The following is a 14,613-nucleotide window of genomic DNA, read 5'->3' as shown; positions in this document are numbered from 1 at the left end:
AGCTCGACGCCAAGGCAGAATCCCTGCTTCACCGGGTCGCGTTCCCCTCACTCGACGCGTCTGTTTCCTTTGGACTTCATCTCGCGAAGCCTCGACACGCATTCAACTAGCTGGTGTTTTGTATCGTGTGATCCGTTGGCTGCTTTCCGATGAGCCGCGCTGATGGTCATGGCTGCTTCCACTCGAGAGGATCGGGCGCTGATGCGCGTCCGTGGTGCCGGGTTTGTTTACATTGATCAGATCTCTTCGAATCGAAGCTGATGATACCAGATCCCGCAAGCCTCCAGCAGTTGACTTTGGTTTCAATTTCGCTTTTGGGAGCAAGAAGAATGAGCGACAACAGATACCCACGCCTGCCCGATCTCTTCGCTCAAACACCAAAACCCCGCAATCAAGACGAGCATCTTCGAAACAACCGTCCAAGACACCGGCAGCGAAGCCTGTCAGGCAGAGTTCGGTCGCGCCCGACGAAAGGGACGGCGAAACCTCTACGCAGCCAGAGGAGAGTGCGCGGTCGAGCAAGAGAAGGAAAATAACGCCCGAGCAGCCGACTCCCAACAACACTATATCAGTTGAGATACCACGATCAACACCTTCGAGCAGAGCATTGCGAAGAAGAACTTCCAGCAGAGTCTTTACTATTGCCGAGGACGAGGATGTGCCGCAGATCAATGGCCCAACTCCTGATCACGAGGAGGTCGAGCAGCGGCAGCAGCAGAAATCCCCACTCTTTGTACCCCAGCACGAGCAACAGAAAGAGAACGAGACGCCAAAGGATCAGGGGTCTAAATCGACTAATCAAGATTCGAATTGGCAGACAACGAAAAGTGGTCGCATCTTATTAGACCCCACCACTTTACCCGAGGATGCTACTGAGGAAGATGTTCAGGTGCTCCAACCGGAATACGGGGAAACGCGTCCATCAGCTTCGGAAAGTCCTTTACAGTATGTAACGAAAGCTCCGAGTATCTCCAAGCAGAACAAGCGGCGAAGCCGGAAGTCTTTTGCAACCGACAAGAGAAGGGAACCTTCATCTACGCTGGCTCAGTCTACGATTGAGCCCCAGGAGACCTCGGCCGCTGCTATCTCCTCTCGGCTTCCGTCAGAGCAACCACCATCGCCATCCGTCCTGCCGCTGTCGGATCGAATCAGCAAGTATAGCAAACTTGCAAGGAAAGTGAGGAAGCGACAAGCGCAAAATCCGGCATCAGAACGTGAAGAGGGTCCGAAAGAGGCAGAGAACGACGACGAGGATGATTCATATGTCGAAGAGAGCGAGCCGGAGCCCGAGACGCCCGCGGCGAGCAAAAAGGCCACCAGACAGCCTCGAAAACGTCGCTCCCGTAGCAGGCCCGCAGAGGTGCCTGGTGGTAAGAAGAGCACTGCGACATTTCCAATTCTGACTCACAGGCTCACAAACGTCGTGGCACTACCAACAATGAACGAGGAGGATGAAGAGGGCATGCCTTCTGGAGATATGTCATTCGACTCTGCAGCCGCACGCACGCAACCCAATGCGGTAGACATACTAGCCCAGATCTGCCGCGAGACAATCTCAAACATGATGGAACGTGTGGCTGCGTCAGCCCAGACTCTCTCAAAAGCCACAGCAAACAATCAACGGACAGCCCTCGAGGCATTTGGAAAAGACCTAGATGACGAACTCTTCGCCATGTCCGAAGCCGTCGAGAATCGCGCCAACCTTGAGGCTCGCGTGCGGAAAAGCAAACGAGAGAAAGCCGCCTTGCAAAGTGAGTATCTTGAGCTCCGTCGCGAGCGGGAACAAATTGCTCTCAGATGCGACGCGGTTAGACGACAACATTGGGAATGCGAGGAGGAGACAAGGCAGAGGTGGACACTTAGCGAGGCTGCTCGGCGTGTTGAGCAGGAAATGGAGAGGGCTGAGGCAGACGAAGATGAGGGACTGGAATTCTTACTGCGCAGTGTGACAGAGTCAGTCAGCAGCACTTCTGGTCGGGGTGGAATTCTGGATAAGGTCAAGTCGTTCAATGCGCAGTTGGAAAACATGGCGCTGCTTCTGGAGGGGAGGCGTGTTTGATCCATGAGCCAGGCTGGATGTTTCTTGAATATCTGGGGCCGAGTCATCGCATCAACAGCCGTCGGATTGCACACCGCATTGGATATACCACATGAACATGATTGAATACGAAGCCGACGAAAAGTTAATGAACATGGACATGAGCTCTGCCCAACGGAGACTGCAATATGTCTAGAGTGGAGATACCGTTGAACGATGTCATCTTTGTTGTAATTCACTTGTGCAGAAGCAGGGCGACTTCCTCCTCCATCGCAGCCTCGGTGGCCGCCAAGCGAGAGGCTCCAATGATTGGCTCGTTGGGTGGATATACGATGAAGCGGACGGGCTTCAACTGCAAGTGGCCGGCCGCCCCATGCGCGCATCATCTGGAATCGAAGCTTGGATGTTCTCTCGCTGTCGCTTCATTCAACACCACAGCAAACACCGACGCCATGCGTTCACTCGGTCTTTGCGCATTGGCGCTGGCCGCCCAGAATGCTCACGGCTACCTCGACACTGCGCCATTCTTCATGTTCTCGACCTCTGAGTATGCACGTCCCGAGCTTCGCATGCCAGGCACACTCCCAACTGACCCATGTTCCGCATAGACTCCTCACGACAACCTCTCACATTCAATCCGCGCCTCTTCTCACATCTGATGTGGCGCTGTCGCTCTCCTCATGTCCTTCAGATTACTACATCCTCGTCTCACAGCAAGGCGTCTCCCTCCAAGACTACTCCAACTCGAAGAAATCCACACCGTTGCTCTCCAAAGCATTATCGCCGTCCCATGCTGCGGAATCAGGCATTCGAAGTAGCTTGGCTGTGACGGATGTGCTCGGTCCAGTGGATTCTTCGGCGTGGGTCGATGTCCTCGGATCGAAATGTGGAGTGTCAACAACAACCATTATCTCGAAACACGGCGGGATTCCCATAGATGACTTGACGACCTCGCCACAGCTGATACAGCTCAACCTTCCCGCTCCTTCATCAGAGAAGAGAACAAGCGACCTGTCGGCAAATGATGCCTTTCTGGCGTCTCTAATCGATCTGCTTCCAAAGCAGAATTATACCGTCTTGTACACGACGTCGCGCTCCGCGGACGGCATGGTGGTCACCCAGGGAAGAGAGGCTCTTGATTATGACATGGAATCACAGTTGCAAGAGAGCCTGCATCTGGACCTCAAGCGGGATCTGGGCGGTCATGCCTCGGCGAACAAGTCGGGCAATAACCAGACCATCATTGACGGGCCGTTGTTTGATAAGTACCAGTTTTTTACACCTGGTAAGTATCCGTAATATTGGCATGATACTCCATCCCCAGCTGTCTATTCTCCCGCGTGGTGGTGTGCCGATGCGATGCTGACCTGTTTTGCAGGAATCTTCATGGGCTTCCTCGTCGGCTTCTTGCTCCTGTCGATGCTCTATGTCGCCATTTCCGCGGTGGCAAGTCTTCAGGTCACTTACGCCGCTTTCGATAAAGAGCAGGGCCAACTGGCGGGGAAGAAGTAAGATTGAGGAAACTTGGTAGTGTCTTTGAGTCGCTCGAGGAGCCATGAGTAGACGGGACTTGTACGGATTACAACAGGTGAGATCTGATGAACAGACAGTTGCCTGTCCCGGCCCTGGTCTGATGCCGCATTAGAGGCACAAGAAATGAGCCCATGAAGATTTTCCGACAACCGTGCCTGTAGTCGACGCGAGGCTCTGGCGGTGCAGGCGACGGCGGTTCTGGAAATCACCATGTCCAAGACATGACTGTATAGCTACTTCCTCGTGTTCAGTAATACTCATGTCCAACCTGTTGATGACAGAGAGACGCTTTCTTTTCGTGCTGATACGAACACTCGTCCCTCCTCATGCGCCTACATTCTTATTTTAAGTTCCCACGGTCCCTTACTATTGAGGAGTTCTCTCAGGTACGTTCAATACGGCATGCAGGGCCAAAGACGACAATAAGGACAGCTCCGGTGATTCGATTTCTGTCAAGTGCATTCGGCTCCGACTCAACTTTCTTTGATCCGAATGATGAAAGTGTGATTGACTTTTGGCGCTAGCCATCCCTCTAGTCATGTTTTACAGCCTCTTGACTACATCCTCCAACACCTCCTGCGTGCTTGCCTTGCCTCCGAGGTCGGGCGAGATAAACTTGCCGTCTCCCAAGGAGCCGTCCACGGCCTTGTAGACAGCTTGAGCGGCATCAGGTAAATCCAGAAACTCCAACATGACGCCCACGCTACGAATCGTGGCGATCGGATTCGCAATGCCCTTACCCTCAATGTCGGGCGCAGACCCGTGACACGGCTCACCAATGACGATTCCCTCACCCACGTTCGCCGAGGGCACGAGGCCCAACGACCCGACCAGCGCAGCAGCCCCGTCGCTTAGCAGATCGCCGTACAGGTTCGGCGCGACGATCACATCGTAGTACTCTGGTTGCAGGAAGAGTTTGTACACCATGCTGTCGACGATCTGTTCCTCCACTCGCAGCGAGGAGAATTTCTCTTGTGACAGCGCCTGCCGCGCCGTGGATCGGAAGAGCCCGTCCGTCTGGCTGAGGACGTTGGATTTGTGCGTGATTGTGACCATGCCTTCATTCCTGGTTGGGGAAGACTGCGACTGCGACTGGGATTGGGCGCGCATCTTCTGCCGTCGCAGTGCGATTTCGCCGGCTATATTTGCGATGCGCCAGCTCGCTTTGGAACTTATCCTCTTGATGGCTTCGGCGATCTCGCCACCTTCACCGTCGCTATACGTCTTCTCCTCCTTCACGTAGAGATCCTCGGTGTTTTCCCGCACGATGACCAGGTCGATAGGATGTGGCGTGGGCGATTTGAATGCAGGGGACGCCGTGGTCTTGCAAGGTCGGACGTTCGCGTAGAGAGACAGCTTCTTGCGCAGCGCCACGATCGGGGACGTGTAGCCTGCAACTTTCGTCGTGGGGGAGCTCACCGCCCCGAACAACGCGCCGTCGCATTCCTTTTGCAGCGTCTCGACCGTCTTGTCTGGGAGGGCGGTTCCTGTGCGCTTGAAACATTCGAAGCCGGCGTCGAGGTCGACAAAGGAGAAGTTCAGACCCAGCGAAGAGGGCAGAGATTCAAGGATCCGTTTGCCGGCCTAGACGGCGTCAGTGACAAGGGCAGTGAGCCGCCTGAGCGTTTCTTGAAATGGGTGCTCCAGTAAGTGAGAGGGACTCGTAGAGGGCATGCACATACCGGAATGACCTCGCGGCCGATGCCATCGCCAGGAATGAGCCCTGCGATCGCTCATGTTAGGACCCCAGCCTTGACATTCACACTGAGAAGAGCGCATACCTACCTATACGTAACGTCCGGCCAGCTGCCATTGTGTCGTGAAGGGTGAATGCCTCGAGAGAAGAACTAGGCCTGTGCTTCCGAAGCTGTTGGAGAAATTCTGGCGCTCGACCTCCGATCGCGGAGCATGGAGACTACAAGACCTACCTAGGCACTCTAGGTAAGCTTCTGTGCCTGGCGAGCCTGGGGGCTAAACCTGGGGGCTAGGCCCGGGGCCTAAGCCCGATGAGATACGGGCGCACGCCATGCATGTCCAGGCTTGCCAGCCTTACCCGGTACTTACACCCTCGTACCTAGGTCCTGCATCATCCGGTGTCTTGCACCAGCGGTGCTCACAGCTCTTTCTCCTATTGCACATGCCAGTTTACGAATGGTTCTTGAAGTCGTATTGGACGCAGAGACGCTCGACGATAGGGATTTGACGCTCCAGCGGCTTCTGCCGCGTGCATTGTACGGAGTACACAGTACAATTTATCAGGCCCTGGCAAACCCTCCCTCATCAGCCACAGCCAGCACGGCAGGCCTCGACAAATCATACCTACTCGTGTGTAGGCTATGCAGCCCCTATCAATCAGGCGAGCAATGCTGGCTAAGGGCCCACCTCGACCACAGTCACTCAACACCTCCCTGTCAATGCTCCGGCACAGCCTGACCGTTTCCTCAAGGGCTCTTAACCCATCTGCGTCTCGAGCACCGATTCAACCACGTGGAGCCTGTTTCTGTCCCTTTGGCCCTCTTCCGTGGCGATCTTCTTGATTGACCAAATCCCAGGCGTTAGGCCATGAGAGTCGAGCGCAGGAGAACAACTGATGAGGCTGAGGCTGTTGTTGTCTCGACATAGTCTTGACGGCGTCTTGGTAGGTGGTGGTGGTACGCCCTAGCGAACATAGCCCTGGATGGGTGAAACATTCACAACCAGGATCCCCGGCCATGGAGTCAACGCCGTCGTTCAGAGTGCAAGGTACTAGTACGAGTACTCCGTACACCCTGTGGACTTTGGGCGAAATCATGCGACCCGTCCCGCTTCGATCGCTTAGGTTCGGCTGTTTCCCAATCTAGACTCCAGTGCGTGCTGTGGAGGTTACAGAAGGACAGCTGGAGATTGCGCCGGACAATGCAAGCCGTGGACGCGCTGCAGCATTAGGGCATACAAAATGCCAATACTCGCCGCTCCTGCTGCCATCTGAATTTGAAATCAGGCTCAGCTCGGAATCAAGAATGTCTCTATGTCATGGCGAATGACAAGGGTTCCGCAACGCTTGGATATGTGCAGGAAATGGCTTCATGTGAGCTGGCGGGCACCAAACGGCAATGCTAGATCTGATGAGTTTTACCAGGGAATCATCGTCAGCAGCACAGCGAAGGTCGTGAAGCCTTCTTGCGTCCACGCGAAAGCCACCATGCAGCTGTTTCGGAAGAATGGATTCCACAAGCTCTCCGCTGGCCCAGGTCGCTTCTGATGGCGACTTTGTGTTGGGCCTTGGTCGCGGTACTCGAAATCTTCAACGTCCTAGTCCGCAACAATCAAGGGTTGTCGCTACAGCAGACAAACCTGGTCAATTTGGCAAGATACATGCCAACTCTGGGGATAATCGCACTCGCGTTTGGCTTCAAAGGCGTCATCAGCGATCTGAAAGTTGTGAGTCCATGGTCAAGCATGAGCGGTAGGTGGGCTACGGCTCAAGACTCCGTGCTGTTGGACTATGTGAACGGCATTGAGTTCCAGTCTATCTTTCTTGCATTTCGCAAAGGGCACTGGGCTTTGGCCATGGCATTGGTTGTCGGGTTGTTGTTTGGTGTCCTGGTGCCTGTTGCAAACTCACTGACCTTCGTCGACGACTCGGCCTCCATGATCGTTTCGGCACCCTTTCTGCAAAAATCCACGTTTGATTTCGATGCTACACTGGCTTTGCCGAACGGGTCGCTGGCTGTGCCCCTGGACTATACCGGGCAAAAGCCGTACGCTGCCGTCGCTTCAGAACGGCTCGCCAACGGCGCGCCCTCTCCGTGGACCACCGGCAATCTGGCTTTTGAAGCCTTCTCTTCCACTGCGTACACGCCTTCATCGGGTACGACCATCGCGGCTAACGTCACCGCCCTCTCGGCAGACCTGAATTGCTTTCCTCTCAGGCACAATGCCCGTGTTCTAGACAAATACACCATAACAGTACTCGATGGGAATGAGGACGATCTCAAGGCAGCGAGTTGCTCACTCCCTGTACAACAAACCTATTACCAAGACGAGAGTCTCGCTTATCTGAATGTCACGAGCTGCTCTGATAGTCGCAAAGACATCCGCATCTTGGCCACGTTAATCTCTAAGGATGAGGCTAAATTTGGAAACTTTACTGCGACGGGTCTCATATGTTCGCCAGCTTTCGCGAGGCAGGAAGTCCACCTGAGAGTGAATGGCACTACAGAAAGGGCAGTGAGCTATACAACTCAGGGCGACGCCGTGCCGACAGATATCCAAACCTCAGTCGAGGCTCTATGGATATATCTCAACAACCCCTTAGACACGACCACGATGACTGCGTTCGGCGAGGCCCAGAATCCTGGCCCTTATAACCCTACGGAGCGTCCGCTGGCAACTTTCAGCAATATCACAGCGGCAGTCACTAAGCTGATACAGCTTGGCAATGCTGACCCTTTCTCAAGTCTTCTCATAAACGGCCAGGCTGACGTTTTCGACTTCTATGTTCGCAACCCTCGGTCGTTTCAGACCGAGGTTGAAGGCCTTGCAAGCAGTATTTGGGCTCAAACTGTTAACGCCTTCTCGAGGAAAGCTGCGTCGCTACCAATGCAAGGGACCATCGAAACAGCTGAAGCCCGGCTCTTCCTTCGCAAGGCATCGTTGCGGGTTATGCAAGCCCTCCTAGGCTGCATCGGGCTGATCAGCGTTTTCAGTCTCACCTTCCTGAGGCCGAAAACATCGTTACGAACGGACCCCGGCCCGTTGGCGTCGATGGCCCTTGTGCTTTCTGCGTCGGATCCCAGGGTTGAAGAGCGCCTGGGCTCGCATGCACAAAGTACTGCCACAACTTTCGATCAAGCTTTGCTGTTTTCCAAGTGGAGTCTACAGTCGACTCCCACTCCAGGCCAGATGGAAGTCAGGCTGGAGGATTTGGAAGACCCAGACGCAGACAACAGGCGGAGCTCGACCGGAGCAGAGTCCTGGCGGCCGCTTCCATTGCGCCTGTCTGCTAGGATCGCCCTCGTAATCGCGATGCTCGTGTTTATGACGACTCTCGGTATTCTTCAGTGGATGTCCAGCAAAAACCGAGGCCTCTGTCGGTACACGTTCCTATCATCGACGGTCGCGTCCATTGCCCCGGCCACGATTCTAGTCCTGCTTGGATATTGGGTTTCGGGGTTCGACCGAGCCGCTCGGTCTCTCTCCCATACAAAAAACTCCGAAAAGCATCGAGTCGGCAGACACTTCTTCTCAATATCAGAGATACGGTCTTTTTCTGGTCGCCTACTCGGCCAAAGACGGATCAGGTCTTGTTCACTCTGGTCACGTCGGCTGTAATCCTGTTGGCAGTTCCAGTTGTGAAGCTGATCGCAGCAGGATTGTATGATGCACGGCCGTCTTTGAGCGAAGAAATAGTGGCGTTCCAGGCCGATACCACCCTGCCAGACACCGTTGCCTCAATCTGGAACGTATCCGACTTTAGCGCCGTCGTGAAGAGGGCGTCAGAATTTACAGAATGGACCACTATCCCGGGCTTCAATGTGCCCCAGCAGCCTGGGATAATCAACAATATTGTCCTTAGCAACATTACCAGTGTTGTGTTATCTCCAACATCGTCGGATCAAACAGAAAGCAAACTGAACGTGCGGGTTCCCGCGATTGCTGTCGATGTCAAATGTACGCCGCTACCGAGTTCGGCCTTTAACCTTTCGGCAACATACTCCTCGCTTTCCGGCAGTTGGACATTTACCTGGTATTGCAAGTCTGCGCCATGCTCGACCTTGCTGAACCAGACTGTGCAGGTGCAGCAGTCGACCGTATCAAAAGCGCATGGTCTTAGCCCTCCTTACCCATACCAAGGGTCAAGCTTTGTCCAAAATCCTGATTTTGATACGAATCAATCGATGGGAAACGCATACCTCCCTCTGATAGTGAACACCGCCTTCAACGTCATCCTAGCAGACGTCTCAGCTCTGATCAGACCGTATGACTCAATTCAGAACGCCAGCTTGATGGAAATGCCGGGCAATTCTACCTCGAACACTATGTGGGTTGGAGATGACACGTTTTCATTCCCCCTACCTACAGTCAGGGCACTCTCTTGCACCCGTGAATTGAGCCTCGTTCAAGTGAATGCGACATATGCCAGGACCTCCAAGATAGTGGTGGGAGACGCTGAGACAATCCTGCCGTGGAGCCCAGTGTCCGTTGATTTGAGCTCGGTAACGCATGAGCGTGCCTACCCGACAATGCAACCATACTGGTTCGCGCCGGTAACCCAACCCGTCTCGCAATATACACAAAGTGACGATATGGACGGAAAACTCAACAGCGATTCCCTGTGGCCCAAGATTGGCAGCCCCACGAACTTCTGGGAACTCCTCGCCGCCTATGTGAAGTTCAAAGCGGACAACTTGACGAGCATCTTGGATGCTGACACGCTTGCAGCCGCGACCGAAGCCGTCCTCACGGCATATTGCACGCAAATCTTGACGCAATTGCGCCCTCTTGCACTCGCGTTAGCACCCGACTCTCAAATCACTCCATCGCTCCAGGGAACATTGAGTCAGCCCGAACCTCGCCTTGTGCAAAACCTCACGGCCACAATCGCGCTAGAAAGCCTTCTCGCCCTAATGCTCTGCTGTATCGTCTGGATCTTCATCCAATTCCCCAGCGAGTCCATCCTACCCAAGCCACCTGATTCGATCGCCGCCCGACTGTCGCTGTTGGCAAATAGCTCCATTGTGCGAAGGCTGCGCGAGGCGCGTGTCGCAGACCTGCAGGCCATGGGAATATGGAGGGAAAAGGCTGCCCTCGGTTGGTGGTTGTATCCAGGCAAGAGTAGGACTCCAGGAGCTGTCGATGCACTCCACGATGAGTCCATGCAATGGCGCTGGGGCATCGATGTTGGTCCCGACGTGATCTTGCGAAGCTGGAACAGTCCACCAACTGCTATCGAGACCGCCGAGCTGCTCAAATCAGTCGGCTCTGAGTCAAGTGTGCCCTATATTTCATCCAGTATTGGCGACTCCTATCCTTCGCTGGTCCGTGACGGCTCTCGTTTCAATGTACGAGCTGCAGACTCGGAACTAGAGTCGCTTATGGAGCGCGACCAGAGATTTCTCCTTGATGAGCATAGTTCCATCAGACCGACAATGCCATCGCCAGGACTGAGACGCGCTTCCGCTGGATAGTTATTATGTATGCACAGCATGTACGGGCGTAATAGATCTGTGTATGTGTCAAATCCAGTTGCGAGGATGGTAATTAGGGCAAGGCTTTGAAGTGCGAGGCTGCGCGGAGTATTATTGTTCCGAGGCCGGGCCCCTTCTGCTTACATAAGTAGGATTCGTCTCGGCAAAAGCCCGAACTTCTCACGCTCACTCAACCCTCAAACGTGTCTCTTCCCTTTTCTTTGCTGTCCTTTCCGTGGGCTTCAAGCTCCTCGTTCCTCAATCTGGATTTCTCTGGTACCGCCATCATCGCTACGATACACGGCCTGCACCTCGGCCTGCGACGTTTCGGTGATAGCGTACATCTCGACACCTTGCGATGTGAACACCGCGGTTGGTGCTGCTCAACCCATCCTGAAAGCACACCGTTGCTTCTAGGGTGCGAGCACAACTCGCGATCCAAGATCGATCTATTTGACTAATTTACAGAAAGGTATGTCTTATGGATTCTTTCAGTCACCTCCCATGGCTTTTGTGGCACAGCACAGCACAGTACCGTACATGATGATACCCAAATCGCTGATTCAAACTTACTCGGTCGAGACTGGATGCCTTGCAGCGAGTCGATGCGACGAAGAAAATTTCTTTTTTTCTTTCCCCTTCTGAGATACGGTGCTGTTGCTGTGCGGTGTGTGTGTGTGTGTGTGTGTGTGTGTGTGTGTGTGTGTGTGTGTGTGTGTGCTGTGTGCTGTGTGCTGTTTACGTGCAGAGTACGAGTACGAGTACTCGTGCCATGCACCAAGATGTTTCTTTGATCTCGAAGCCCTACTCGTGGTCTAGATTGCTGACTTTCATGGCTTTCAATGCAGTACGACAGGATACCCTTGAATACCGTACGAGCAACGGAGCACCTAATTAGGGTTCAGAGGTTACCAAGGACGCTGTAGATCTGGACTTACGGACGCGACTGATCGACTGACCGGCTTCATTGCGCTCACATTGCTATACATCTCCACGCGTCTACTGCATACAGCATACATCATAAACCATACATCCGTTTTAATCGTCAAATCTTTCCTTTCTTTTCACAGTAAGCGTGAGCTTGCTGCGCCTACAGGCTGGATCAATGGGATGACGGAAAGACACAAGAACAGGCAAACAGCTCGACAATCGCCTCTCACTGCTGCTACTACTACCACCACTACGGTGACTGGTAAGCCGCATATTGTTCTAAGGCGAGGAACCCTCCTTTGATATCTCCGATCCATGGGACCTTTTGTCTTCGCGCCTTGGGCTCTGCTGCGACCGTAGCTGTAGCTGTAGCTGTCTCCCTTCCGGTTGCGTCTTGGACAGTCTGAATACTCGTCATCAATTTCTGCGCCGCGATCTGACTATCGTTCCCGCGCTGACAGACGAAATACACGTCTGGAGGTTCGTCGTCGTCGTCGTCGTCGTGGTTGTTCTCGTCGTCGCCCGGACGGAAGTTGTACCCAACATCTTCGTTGCCCCCCTTAAACATCTCCCCCGGTCTCGACGGGAAGTTAGCACTCGAAAAGGTCGACTGTCTTGCCACGGGCTCGGATATGGGGGAATGCGCCTCGTCATCGACCATACCGCCGTCTGGGCCTGCACCAGCACTATTCGTAGAAGTCGCGATTCGTGCAGCCGCAGCCAGGGGTATATGGGTCTCGTGATTGACCATTTCTTCATCAGGCCTATTGTGACTCCCCTGATAGTTGTCCCCGTCGTTGGTCCCGGCCCGGATATGTGATTCTCGATTAAGCATCCCTCCGTCCGGGCCGGTCGCTGAGCTTTCTGTTAGGAATGCTAGATCAACCCTGACTGTTTGCCCGTGCCCAGCGCTATGAGAGTTGACATTGGCCCCCTCGGTGATGGGGATGTGTGACTCCTTGTTGATCTGGCCGCCTTGTGGATCAGCCTCGGATTCGGAGCCTTTTACGATTTCCTGTTCTGTGGTCGGGAGACGGCGTTTCCATTCCTGATCGACCATTCCTCCGGGGTGACTTATTCCAGTGCTGGTCCCAAAGTCAATCCCGAGCTGATCAAACGCGGCGTCTCCGTGCCTTAGAATCCTCGACAGCGGGATATTCACGCTCCCGCCGACTTTGGGTCCCAGTTCGAACTCATGCTCCTCACGCACATCAACGACAATGGCTTTCCTCTTCCTCTTTCTCGTCCTTGTTCCCTCGTCGGCCCTCGTCTCGCCGTGATGGCCATGACCACGGTGCTGCCGCCGAGCGTGCTCTTCCAGAAACTCACTTGCGTTGATCCGATTCTCCTCGCCCAACAGCCTCACGTCGTCCGCGACGCCGCAGAAAGCCCCGTAATCCAGCCGTCCTTGAGAGATCATCTCGGGTGTGATCCTGGTTAGGTTCTTCTGCGCGAGGGTCTCGTCGTCGCCGCATGCGAGGCAGTCCTTCCGCCGGCCTCGCAGCGTGATTGTGCGAAAGACACTGCGCGGATCCGTCGCCCACGTGTTATAGAGAAGCATGGTATGCCTTTCAGGCGCCGCGCCAGAAGTTGTGATGCCGCTCTTACCCTGGGCTGTCGGTGTCACCGGCGACGGCGGGAGATGCCCTCCCGTGGAAATCACCTTGATGGCCTCCCCGGCCATGAGCGTGCCGATCGTGCCGACCACAGGTCCGAGGATGCCGATCTCGCTGCACGAGCGCACCGTTTCAGGGGCCGGCGGACGAGGGAACACGCATCTGTAGCACGGGCCTTTGTCCTGCGTAGTTGATGTCGGAGCCGTACCCGCACCCTCACTCGCACCCGTAGCCACACCCGTGCTCGCACCCGCCCGCGGAGCAGGCGGCGGCGGCGGCGAGTTGAGCACGATGAGCATCCCTTCCCCTCTCTGCGCGGCGCCACTGATCAGGACTTTGCCCAGAATCACGCACGCGTCCGAGATCAGATACCTCGACGCCGGGTTATCCGTGCAGTCGAGCACCAGGTCGTACTGCGCCACCGTGGCGAGGATGTTGGCCCCCGTGGCCTGCTTGTCGTGGCACACGTACGAAATCTCCGAGTTGAGAGCCTTACACCGCGCCGCGGCCGAGCGGACTTTGGACAGTCCCGCGCGGGCGGCGTCTTCGGTGTGCACGATTTGGCGGTGGAGATTGCTGACTTCCACGGCGTCGCCGTCCATGAAGCCTAGGGTGCCGATGCCGGCGCCGGCGAGGTACAGTGCGGCTGGGGAGCCGAGGCCGCCGAGGCCGACGATCAGCACTTTGGACGACAGGAGGTATTCTTGCCCGCGGAGGCGGAGTTGTGGGAGGAGCAGCTGGCGGTTATATCTGCTGGAGGCGAGCGGCGGGGCCGGGATGAGCAGAGGGGATGTCGGTGACGATTCATCTCGTTGTTCGGTGACTCTGAACCATGATCGTTCGTCTGGCTGTTCGGTGGCTGTGGGCATCGTGGGCGAGGAATCATTTTTCACTCGAGGTTGAGCAGGGGCAGGTCTTTCAACCACGTCGTCCGTGGCCGACATGTTTGCCGGTAATAGGGCTCAACTAGGGAATCCCAATGATTGTAATGCGCAGGGACGAACCTGCTAGAGAGGAGACTTATTTGTCCCTGACTCCCTCAACGATCCGTCGCTGTCTACGGTACCGTGGTTGATGAGAACAATTACAAGGAACGAGGCTGCAAAAACCTCCATGCAGGAATGCTTGATCCACGCCAAGCCCTGGAACAGCGCCCTGGTTCTGGATTCTGATTCTGATTCTGATTCTGCTCTCATCACTGTATGACTGACTATTCATCCCATCCCATCGTGCATCGTCATTGGGTATCAAGTGTCGCGCCTCATCAGGCGATCCGGCCTCGGCAAAACAAAATGCCTAATGGCAAAGAAAATGTCGTGTATATGCT

General features: G+C 54.9%; 5 protein-coding genes across 5 annotated transcripts; 3 read left to right on the top strand and 2 right to left on the bottom strand.

Annotated features, from left to right (window-relative positions):
• Window positions 1–168: 168 nt before the first annotated feature.
• G647_01259 (uncharacterized protein) lies at window positions 169–2,059 on the top strand (the record flags this gene model as incomplete). Its single annotated transcript, XM_008724659.1, has 2 exons — window positions 169–221; window positions 271–2,059. 2 exons carry the CDS (start codon window positions 169–171, stop codon window positions 2,057–2,059), a joined length of 1,842 nt encoding a protein of 613 aa, XP_008722881.1.
• A 528-nt stretch (window positions 2,060–2,587) lies between these two features.
• G647_01258 (uncharacterized protein) lies at window positions 2,588–3,550 on the top strand (the record flags this gene model as incomplete). Its single annotated transcript, XM_008724658.1, has 2 exons — window positions 2,588–3,323; window positions 3,417–3,550. 2 exons carry the CDS (start codon window positions 2,588–2,590, stop codon window positions 3,548–3,550), a joined length of 870 nt encoding a protein of 289 aa, XP_008722880.1.
• Window positions 3,551–4,114: 564 nt separating this feature from the next.
• Window positions 4,115–5,384, bottom strand: G647_01257 (uncharacterized protein; the record flags this gene model as incomplete). Its single annotated transcript, XM_008724657.1, has 3 exons — window positions 4,115–5,155; window positions 5,254–5,294; window positions 5,357–5,384. 3 exons carry the CDS (start codon window positions 5,382–5,384, stop codon window positions 4,115–4,117), a joined length of 1,110 nt encoding a protein of 369 aa, XP_008722879.1.
• Window positions 5,385–6,811: 1,427 nt separating this feature from the next.
• G647_01256 (uncharacterized protein) lies at window positions 6,812–10,740 on the top strand (the record flags this gene model as incomplete). The annotated part of the gene is made up of 2 exons (XM_008724656.1): window positions 6,812–8,724; window positions 8,808–10,740. The coding sequence occupies 2 exons, from the start codon at window positions 6,812–6,814 to the stop codon at window positions 10,738–10,740; spliced, it is 3,846 nt and encodes a 1,281-aa protein (XP_008722878.1).
• Window positions 10,741–11,920: 1,180 nt separating this feature from the next.
• On the bottom strand, window positions 11,921–14,230 carry G647_01255 (uncharacterized protein; the record flags this gene model as incomplete). The annotated part of the gene is made up of 1 exon (XM_008724655.1): window positions 11,921–14,230. One exon carries the CDS (start codon window positions 14,228–14,230, stop codon window positions 11,921–11,923), a length of 2,310 nt encoding a protein of 769 aa, XP_008722877.1.
• Between the last annotated feature and the right edge of the window lie 383 nt (window positions 14,231–14,613).

This window comes from Cladophialophora carrionii (assembly GCF_000365165.1).
Source record: "Cladophialophora carrionii CBS 160.54 unplaced genomic scaffold supercont1.1, whole genome shotgun sequence".
NCBI lineage: Eukaryota > Fungi > Ascomycota > Eurotiomycetes > Chaetothyriales > Herpotrichiellaceae > Cladophialophora > Cladophialophora carrionii.
This window is presented reverse-complemented; position numbering and strand designations above follow the sequence as displayed.